The sequence below is a fragment of the Zingiber officinale genome, chromosome 5B (genome assembly GCF_018446385.1).
Source record: "Zingiber officinale cultivar Zhangliang chromosome 5B, Zo_v1.1, whole genome shotgun sequence".
Classification (NCBI taxonomy): domain Eukaryota; kingdom Viridiplantae; phylum Streptophyta; class Magnoliopsida; order Zingiberales; family Zingiberaceae; genus Zingiber; species Zingiber officinale.
In genome coordinates, this window is record NC_055995.1 from 8,870,041 (window position 1) to 8,880,705 (window position 10,665).

At 41.1% G+C, this 10,665-nt stretch overlaps 1 protein-coding gene across 1 annotated transcript; it reads left to right on the forward strand.

Annotated features, from left to right (window-relative positions):
• Positions 1-2,496: 2,496 nt before the first annotated feature.
• On the forward strand, positions 2,497-6,343 carry LOC121986483 (indole-3-acetaldehyde oxidase-like). The gene is made up of 5 exons (XM_042540450.1): positions 2,497-2,514; positions 4,721-5,686; positions 5,909-6,001; positions 6,091-6,189; positions 6,281-6,343. The coding sequence occupies exons 1-5, from the start codon at positions 2,497-2,499 to the stop codon at positions 6,341-6,343; spliced, it is 1,239 nt and encodes a 412-aa protein (XP_042396384.1).
• The last annotated feature ends 4,322 nt before the right edge of the window (positions 6,344-10,665 follow it).

The following is a 10,665-nucleotide window of genomic DNA, read 5'->3' on the forward strand; positions in this document are numbered from 1 at the left end:
GGTGGCGTAAGTGAGGTGAGCCTCATCATCACGACGCTTGTTGTAGCATTCGGACGCATAATGCCTCATTTTCTCGCAATTGAAACATTTTATATGTCTCTTGTCTCGAGTGCCACTGTTGTTGCTGCTAGTGCCTCCTGCACTGTCTTGGCTCGGCGTACCATGGCCACGACCGCGCCCTCGCCCACGTCCACGCCATTTGCCATGACTAGGGCTGCTGGACCCACGCCCCTTTCCTCCTGACGAAGTGTCCACGTTGCTTCCCTTCTGTCGCATTTGCCATTCGGCATGAGTTAATAGGAGCTCACCTTCAGTGCCATTGGTGTTGCTGCGTAGTCGTAGCGTTCGTTCTTCATACGCCTTCAGTCGCCCTATAGCCTCCTCAAATGGTATAGACTCAAGGTCGTAGAATTGCTCAATACCAGCAACAATAGGAAAGAATTTATCAGGGACAGAATCAAGCAATTTTTTACCAACAAGGAATCTTCAAGCGTGGCACCAAGGGTGGAGAACTTGCTGCTTAGGGCGCTGAGTTTGCTAGCAAACTCATCAATCGTTTCGGTCTCTTTCCTCCGGAGAGCGTCAAACTCGCTCTTCAATGTTTGTACACGTGCCTTCTTCACCCGATCACTACCAAGGTACCTCGTCTTCAGGCTGTCCCAGACTTCCTTCGCCGTCTTCTTTGTTGCGATCTGGAGAAGTATCACTACAAGAATTTTTGCATTCAACAACACCCAATAGACAACGCTTTTTAATAAAAACGTTGTCGTTCTTTGTTTTACAACGCTTTTAGTGAAAAGCGTTGTCTATGGTATTTACTTTTTACTAAAGACAACGGTTTTTAATGAAGTGTTGTCTTTAGTGTTGTTGTTTATGGTCAAAGACAACATTTTTTTTAAAAACGTTTTTTAAAGTGTTGTGTATGTTTCCCCTAAACTCACTTAAAATAAATTCGCAGCCCTCGCTTTGCTAAACTCTAAACCCTCAACGCGCGCGCATTCTCCTCACCACTCCTCTCCACGAGTGCCTTCTCCTCTCCTTCTCCTCTCCACGAGTGCCTTCTCCTCTCCTTCTCCTCTCCACGAGCGCCTTCTCCTCTCCACTCCTCTCCACGAGCGCCTTCTCCTCTCCACGAGCGCCTTCTCCTCTCCTTGCCGCGTGATCTCCTCTGAACCCTAATCTCGACCCAAACTCCTCACGCAAAACTCCTCACGCCGGCCCAACTCCTCCAAGTCGAGATCCCTAATCTCGCATTTCCCCATCTCCTCAATCAAAGTCAGCTTACCCTTCCTAATCTTCTCACGGCTCCTCAACTCCTCTGAACCCTTCGATCTTAGTTCCTTCCTCGCAGAGCAGATTCGAGAGTAGGAGGAACGGAAGAAAGAAAGGTAAAATTACCGGCGCCAGGAACGGAGGCCGCGCCACCTCTGGCAAAAGCTCCCATTTCACCCCATCGAAGAAAGGGTGCGCCTTCACCTCCTCCGCACCCCCACTAAACCCTAATCTCCTCTCCGGGTCCTTGACCACGAGCCGCTCGATAATGTCAGTGAGATCGGTGCGCCGCCGGCCTGGGAACATTGGCGGCAGCGTAAGAATGTTGCGCAACGTCTCCTTCCTGTTCCGCCCCCGGAAGGGCGTCTGTCCGTATGCCATTTCGTACGCCAGGATCCCAAGCGCCCACCAGTCCACCGCGAAGCCGTGCCCTTCGCCGCGCACCACTTCCGGCGCCACGTACTCCTCCGTCCCCACGAACGAGAACGACCGCTCGTCGTCACCACCGGATCCTTCTCTGGATTTCGAGATGGACGAGGAACTCGTCCTACGGCGACTCGCTGGGGAGACTCTCGCCGACCTCCCTTTCTTGATCTGGTCGTCCGCGGCGCCGAAGGAGAACACGCGTGTGAGTTTCCTCCAGGGTTAATTTTATTACTCTTACTCACTTGCAAAAGGTCCACTGAAAACTTTAGCTTAGATGCCAGATACAAGCTGAACGGTGAGTGTTTTTGTTACTTTCTGAGAATTGTCTGTATCTTATCTCGAAAGCAGGGGCTGCTGAACACTACTTTCTACCACCATTTCCAAAGAACATTAAGCATCATGGCCTTGATGATTCAAGCTGCAAATCAATTTTTAAGTTTAATTATGAAGATCTCATCGTAATCGGCTTCTTTGGATCTTAATATTCTCGTTCAGCCCATCAAGTGTACACATCCTATGTTTCAATTTGTACACATTATGATTTCATTGACTCATGCCCATCAAGTGTTTGATTAAATGTCTCTTCCATTATATAGATTTTAGTTGATACATTTTCTTTAGTTTAATTCCATGTAATGCTTGTTAGTTTAGTGATTTATGTTCCTATGATGTTTGTTCTTTATTTGAAACTTAGTTTACTTATAAAAGTACATCATATAGGACCATCCAGAATTGAATTAGTGGAGATTTTTCTAAATATTTGTATCAAGGGTCTACACTCTAGTACCATAAGAGCTAATGGACTACTTGATACCGGTAAAATAATTATGGATTTTGTTTCCATAGTTAATATGCGGTTAAATATACTTAGTGATGTTAAATGCAGCATTTTTTTTTATCAATTAATATTGAGAGTGAAATTTTAACACGGATTTCTCTGATTGCTATTGCAAATGCATAACATCCATTTTTAACTTATAAAATTTTAAAGGAAATTTGTTTGATTATACATAATTGAATGAAAGTCCTATGCTTCTTTGGTAGTATGTATTGAAGTTGGTTAGCTGTATGATATTAGAGAAAAGGCATTTTTAATCCACGATATAATTCTATGATTATTTATACCTCTGGCCTGTTCATCAAGTCCTTGAGAATCTCAGGTGTTCTGATATCACTAGCAATTAATACATAAATATTTTCATTAATTAGAATATCTTTTAAGGTAGATGCAGATTAGATGAGCCGATTTAATCGATATCGGTTGATAAGTAATGGTTCTATTTTTTTAGGATGAAATCCGATGGGATTAGATATTGGTAGCCTAGCCAGGTGAAGATCTGATGATTGTTGAATCAAATTTTTGTAGCAAATTAAAATTGCAATTAAGGTTAATTAATCTATATCAATGCAATTTTGGTTGCTGCATTGGAATCAATGCAATTTTGGCCCTTCATACATTGGATCGTAATCGGTATAATCCTATGTATTTGCCTAGTTAATTTCCATTGGAATCTTAGTATATAAATTTGACCTTTTGATCTGAAAGTATAAAAAAAAGTTAATTGGATACTAGTTTTTTATTTTTTTTTTGCAGTTGCATTTGTTGTATTTTCATATGTTTCTCAGTGAACTTCTAAACAATTCTTTTTTCATTAATTTATTAAGGCTTATTATAAGTTTCAGTTTGATGGTGCAAATTGTTTTCTTTTGTAATCCATCTGTTTCTTCTTTGGTTTAGGAAAGTTGAAGTGAATCCCTTGATAGCTGTTTCATAGGTTTGTTCCATTATTTTCCAGTACGTACTGGAATCACTATCAATAGCCCTCAAGGACTGTTTACAACCTTGCAATCAAATTAATTGGACTTATAATCTAATGTATGGTCATCTGGAGCATGAATATTGGAGGATTCATGAATATTGGACTTATAATCTAATGTATGGTCAGTGCGATTTGGAGGAGCTGTCAGGATTAGTACCATGGATTGGCTTGGGCAATCTCAATATTTGCGTCAAACTGTCTTCTGGCCTTCCCTATCATCTGCAGTATCTGAGGTATACTATGCACATTTACCGTGAATTTTCCTTATTGAGCTTCGGCTAGTGACGGTTACGAATGTATTTTATTTCAAGAACCGTATAAGCAAGTGTTCGTGCATCTAGTTTTATAACAATGCACTTCGTATCTTTGATCTAAAAAGCTTCTGAAACAAGTCATCTTCTCCAAGCATGCCCTGGTCAACATGCTAGTCACCTACTGGAGTCATTTCCTCGATGGCACGGATGAATACCTGAAATCCATCCTCTACTCCACCATTCTTTGCCACTCCTCAAGCCGAAACAACTGCAAAGGTAGAGTCAACATCAAGTATTACATTGTGCCTGGCTACAAGAAGACCGGGGCCGCAAAATCCAATAAAGACAGGTCAAACATCAATATATAAACACACTTACGGTATGAAGTGCATAATAAGTGTAGAATACAGATTACAGAACTCTTTGCATAGCACATAAACTAGCATCATTATAGGGGATCCCTTAGAAAAATATTAATGGTAGGAACTTGTTTCATGATGTTCTTAATATTTATTTTTGCTACCAATGTTTGGATTTCTTAACCAGTTCCTTAGTTAACTTTCTCTATTATTGAAACAAAGTTGAGTTATGGAATTCTTACATGAAATAAAAAATATCAAACTTGGCAGTATGTAATGAAGTTATGCTCAATAAAAGAATTAGTTTATATTGGTTTGGTAAATCATGTTAAAATTTTTAAAGAAGTCATCCCTTAATGCAGTTACTTGTGATTTTTCTTGTTGATAGATGTAATTTATATTTTTAGCCCATTGTACATCCAGTCAAAATGTCTCAAAATCTCAAAATCGTTCAATCATATCATTTTGCTACATTTTAGACAAAATAATAATGTGTGATGTCATTCTCTATCTCTCCCTCTCTGGCTTTGGAATGTTTATGATTTAGCTAATAAACCGTTAGACTATGGTTTTTCCCTGATGCTCACAGATTGCAACAGCATGTGCTCTCACAGCCTTTAAGTTGCGTCATCCAATAAAGATGTACCTTGATCGTAGCACGGATATGGTAATGGTAGGAGGAAGGCATCCAATGAAAATAACCTATTCTGTGGGTTTTAAATCCGATGGAAAGATTACGGCCTTGTACTTGAATTTGTTGGTAAATGCAGGCATATCAGAGGATTATAGTCCACTTATTTCACATGCCATTATAACTTGTCTAAAAAAATACAACTGGGGTGCTCTCGCTTTTGATATTAAACTATGCAAGACGAATCTTACAAGTAAATCATCGATGCGAGCACCAGGGCAGGTACAGGGATCTTACATTGCTGAAGCTATTATTGAGCGTGTAGCATCTTTCCTGTCCTTGGATGTCGATGTTGTGAGAAAAAGAAATTTGCATACATATGAAAGCCTGAAGTTTTTTTATGGAAGTAGCAGTGGAGAAGCTCCGGAATATACTTTACCTGCTATAGTTGATGAGTTGTTTACATCTGCAAGCTACTTCAATCGTCTTGAAATGGTATTGCATTTCAATAGTTGCAACAAATGGAAAAAACGAGGGATTTCTTGGGTACCAATTGTATATGAAGTGGAACCAATGCCAACACCAGGGAAAGTATCCATTCTAAATGATGGTTCAATTGTTGTTGAAGTCGGAGGAATTGAAATAGGCCAGGGACTGTGGACAAAGGTGAAGCAAATGGCTGCATTCGGTCTTGAACAGCTATGGGATGAAGAGAAAAAATATCTTTTGGATAGGGTTAGAATCATTCAAGCAGATACTCTGAGTTTGGTTCAGGGAGGTTTAACTGCTGGAAGCACCAAATCTGAAGCAAGCTGCGAAGCAGTTCGTCTAGCATGCTCTATTCTAGTCAGCAGATTAAAGCCTCTTAAGCAAAGTTTGGAAGAGCAAATGGGATCAATTTCATGGGACACCCTTATTACCCAGGTGTGTAATTACGTCATTAATCAAATGTACTACTGTTTATTTATTGGCAAGAAGCTAAGCTTATTTCTGTAGTCTGTATGTGTTAGCTAGCTTATGCAAGTGAAGGACAGGATAGCTTATATGCATTCACTTTTAGGGATTTCCTGGGCTTTTTTATATTTTGGAAATCAAAGCAGTTACTTCCTTTCATCCATTATGAACTAGTTACCTTACAATATACAGGCAAATTTGCAATATGTGAACTTATCAGCGAGTACATTTTGGGTTGCTGACGATACTTCATCATATCTAAATTATGGGGCTGCTATAAGCGAGGTAACCTCCTTTGTAGATCATTCATATGATTGGCTTGTAATCACATTGCTAGTCTGTTTTCTTGATTTTGAAAATTGTGTGCATTCTAGGTAGAAATTGATGTTCTCACTGGAGCTACTACGATATTGAGAGCAGACCTTACATATGACTGCGGACAGAGCTTGAGTCCTGCCGTGGATCTAGGACAGGTTTTTTTTTTTTCATCTGTCCTATTGATTTTATAATCCTAAATCACAATCAGCCGTATGTTCATATACTTATATCTGAGTGTTTCTGCAGGTTGAAGGGTCTTTTGTTCAAGGAATTGGATTTTTTGTCCTATTGATTTTGTTCAATATATAAAGAAAACTTGTCAGTTACGATATAAACACACTTACGGTATGAATTACATGTATATATAACATTGACATATTATTTAGTACGAGATTTACATGTATGAAAGTTTTCATACAAAATTTCTTGATTGCCTACAACCCCAGGTGTGCTGATGACAAGTTGAAGAAGATGGCTCTAAGAGTGATATCTGAAAGCCTTTCAGAAGAAGAGATTGCTGGACTTAAAGAAGCAATTCCATGCGATGGACACCAACAACAGCGGTTAGTCAATGATGAGGTTTTGTAAAACTTGTGTGTTTGAAAAATTATTGTCATGAAGTTAAGGATAACTTGTATGATACAAATTTAATTTGTGGATCAATATGTATACATTTTGTTTGTATAATATAAAGTTTTATTTATTTGTTAAATAGTCTTATTATAAAAATGATTGTGGTTGTGGATATTCAATTATATGTAAATTTTGAGTATTTTTATAATTTTGCTATTTAATTAAGAAAAACACTATTTTTATAAATTTAAAAAGACAACGTTTTTAAGTAATAAAAGACAACGCTTAAAAAACAATGTCTTTGAGACCAACCACAACGCTTTTAAAGCGTTGTCTTTGATATGTGCATTTTTACAACAGCATCTTTAACAACGCTTTTTAAGAACGAATAGACAACGCTTAAAAAGCGTTGTCTTTGTGACCAACCACAACGCTTTTAAAGTGTTGTCTTTGATATGTGCATTTTTACAACAGCATCTATAACAACGCTTTTTAAGAACGAAAAGACAACGCTTAAAAAGCGTTGTCTTTGTGACCAACCACAACGCTTTTAAAGCGTTGTCTTTGATATGACTTTCTACAACACCATCTACAACATCACTTTTTAAGTACATACGACAACGCCAAAAAAGCGTTGTTGTTTAGCTTTTTTCTTGTAGTGTATGTCTTCGGGGACACACTGCAGGATGTATGCACGTGCCTTTTGTCCTTCTTTGCATCCACCTGGGCTCCTTCCGCTGGCTCCACCGCCTCCCAGACTCCCTAGGCATCAAGGATCGCCTCTGTCTTTATTGCCCACACAGTATAATTGTGAGGACTTAGCATCGGATAGGGAAATGGCACTCCGCCGTTCTCCTTTACTGGGATGTTCGACATTTTATAGAATCCTAGATTCTTGGATGTCTTATACTACCAATGCTCTGATACCAGATGTTGGCTTAGAATCAATGAATAGTACACCCAAGACACACACTAATATGCAAAAGAAAATAGACCGAGGAGGAAGATAACTGATACACTACTTTCTTACAGTGATGAAGATAATTGAAAAATGAATACACACCTCTAGAACCCTTTATATACACCATAAACTAAGGCTAAGTCCAAAACTTATCCCTTAAAACTAGGAAGACTAATTCTACTATTTATCCCTTAAACCTAGGACAGCTTATCACTAATGCAAGGAAGAGAAAAAAAAATATATACGTAGCCATTACATGTCCGGATTATATGTCTTCAGTCTTCTCCTCTTCGGATATTGAGTTATTGAACTCTAACCTTGTAGGAGACCGAGGAAGAGCCGACTTACTTCTCTTTCTCTCTCTCCTTCGCCTTCATAATCATAATATAAGAAATCAGTATAAGTAATGAATGGAAATCCAATTATATAATAACTGAAATGAATGGAAATAACTTGATCTATGGAAAGATTATAATAAAGAAAGGGAGCTTGCTAGTCTTGCTACTACGGTGATGGAAAGCCCGAGGGCGCATCTTGATCATATCGATATCGATCAAGGTGAAAGTGTGCTGGGTTTGCTTGCCTTGGCCTGGAAGCTGGAATCGCCCTTGCGTAGAATAACTCACTAGAAGTCTGATGCGTAGAATAACTCACACTAAGAATAACTCATAGTAGAATAACTCACTACTCACTATACTAGACAATAACTCTCACTATACTATAATCTTAATTAAATGTTCACTTACGTAATTAAACTTAAGAAAATGCTCACTCACGCTCAGTCTTTTAATAAAGGCAAATTAAAGCAATAAGATTTTTGGCAAAGAAAAACAATAAGTAAAAGCTATAAGATTAATAAAGCAAAATAAAAGCTATAAGGAGGACCCCAGACGAAACTCTTTTGAAAGAAGAAATAGTAAGACCAAGGCACCCTGCTACCCCAACTATCTGCAGCTAAATACCCCTGCTACCCCAACTATAAGAACTTTCTGTAGCTAACCACGACTCTCCACTGCTCTTTTTTGGTTTTTTAGCTTCATTGCATAGAAGACTTGAAAGTTTAACCTTCTTACTCACTCTAGTAAGTTCAGTGCCCCTACGACTCTCTGTGATGGATTAATTAAACCAAATTTAACTTGCCAAGAAAAACCACTTCATCTTCCTTGCACGTTGAAGATTAAGTGACAACAAAACTTCCCAACAAAATTCTTCATTTGCTACAATTTCGGTTTTTTAAGAGTCACAAATTAACGTTGTTTTCTTTAATGTTGGAATAAGTTACATGTCATTCAAAAGTATATAAAATGAGATGGATATGTACTCTTTTAGATATACTAAAAATAAAAAAAAAACTTGTCTTCCTCTTTGATCCCGTCCGAAAGCTGAGTCGGACGAAGGCTGGTCGCGGTGGCCTGGTTGTTGACGAAAAGTCGTGGGCGACCCGGCTCCCACGGATGGCTGACGCTGCTATAGGACCCTGCGCACACTCAGACGATCCACCCTCTCGTTAGAGACCAAAACCCAGGGAAAAAAGTCCCCGGATCCGGCCCTCCGACGCTCAAGTCAGGTCCCTTTTTTCCCGGAAATCACAGAGCCAAACGAGAAAAGTAAAAGACTGGTAGGAAAAAATGACGAGTGAGCGTACCCGCGTACGAGGAATCCTCCTCCTCTTTATGCACCCGCCTCGCCTCCAGAACCTGCCCTCCTGTCAGAAAACGTTAGACCCTAGGCTTTGTCGTGTAGTTTGGACACCTGTCCCCCCCTATTGGTCGTGAAAGCATCTTCTTGTTTAGGAACCTCCGCCTTCCCACATAGGCTTTGTCTTGTAGTAGGGGACATCTGGCAGGCTGCTATTGGTCATGAGGGCATCCTTTTGTTTAGGAACCTCCGTCTTTGCGCATACTGTTGGTGTGTAATGATTATCCCTGATGGACCATTGAGATTCTCCGATTCCCGCACCGCTCAGTGCATCCGATCTACCGTGGCTTGCCCAGGCCTCGCTTCCTCCGATCGGACCCAGCCTTTAAGCGTCACCTGCCAGTCGGGCTGACCTGTACTTCCGGGCCTTCGAATCGCAGACCTGCGGATCAAGCTGCCTCTACTCAGCTCTGTCGATCCCGACCTGTGATTTGTGACCTGCCCCTCCAGGCCTTCGGATCGCGGACCCGTAGGCCGAACTGCTTCAACCTAGTCCTGCTGCTTCCGATAAGTGAATATTCCCTGGCCTTCGACCGCAGGCCTGTATGTCGAGCTACCTCTGTCCAACTTTGCCGATCCCGTTATGTGAATACTTCCTGACCCTCGACCGTAGACCTGTGTGTCGAGCTGCCTATACTCAGCTCTGTTGCTTCCGATCAGTGAATATTCCCTGGCCTTCGACCGCAGGGCTGTAGGCCGAGCTGTCTCCCTGATTTCTGACTACCCCCTCTGCCTGCCTCTGATTGCTTAGTCAGCTTGCCTATTGACTGCCAAGTCACCTTGACTACTGACCGCCACATTCTCTTGACTTTTGACCGTCATATGGCCTTGACCCTTCTCCCCCTTTCCCTTTGGGGCCCCTCCATCGCCAACCGTATCACAAGCCTCCCCCACAAGTCTAGTCGAAGGAGGACGATAGTCTGACTAACTAGACCTCAGCACATCTTCAGGATTTCAGTATATCTTGGTGACCTTAGCCTACATCTGTGTCTCTACCTCAGCATATCTCTGTGACCTCAGCCTACCTCTGTGTTTCTACCTCAGCATATCTCTGTGACCTCATCCTGTCTATGTGTCTCACCACGCTCCTGCGCGCTCTGCTTCCTACCCCACGCATCAACCTTTGTGTCGCGTCGCTTGGGATGCCATGCCTCCTTAATTGCTTAGCCAGTCGCTTGGGGTGTCGCGCCCACGCAGTTGCTTTGGCTTGGCTGCTACTCCTCTTTATAAGGAGCCTTAAGGTCACTTCTCCATGCAATCCTTTCTATTTCACGCTTTCTTACTCTCTTAAGCTGACCCGCGTTCCACCAACTTCTCCCTCACGCGATGCATTCTCCTTTTTCTCAGGAGGTCGACCAACCACCCTCCCAAACGTTAGTAAATGAACTCACCACGCTAC

Bases quoted from the DNA above. Each gene is read 5' to 3' on its own strand.
- LOC121986483 (XM_042540450.1), top strand. The intron at 5,687-5,908 runs GTGTGTAATTAC...TACAATATACAG, and splicing joins GGGACACCCTTATTACCCAG to GCAAATTTGCAATATGTGAA. The intron at 6,002-6,090 runs GTAACCTCCTTT...TGTGCATTCTAG, and splicing joins ATGGGGCTGCTATAAGCGAG to GTAGAAATTGATGTTCTCAC.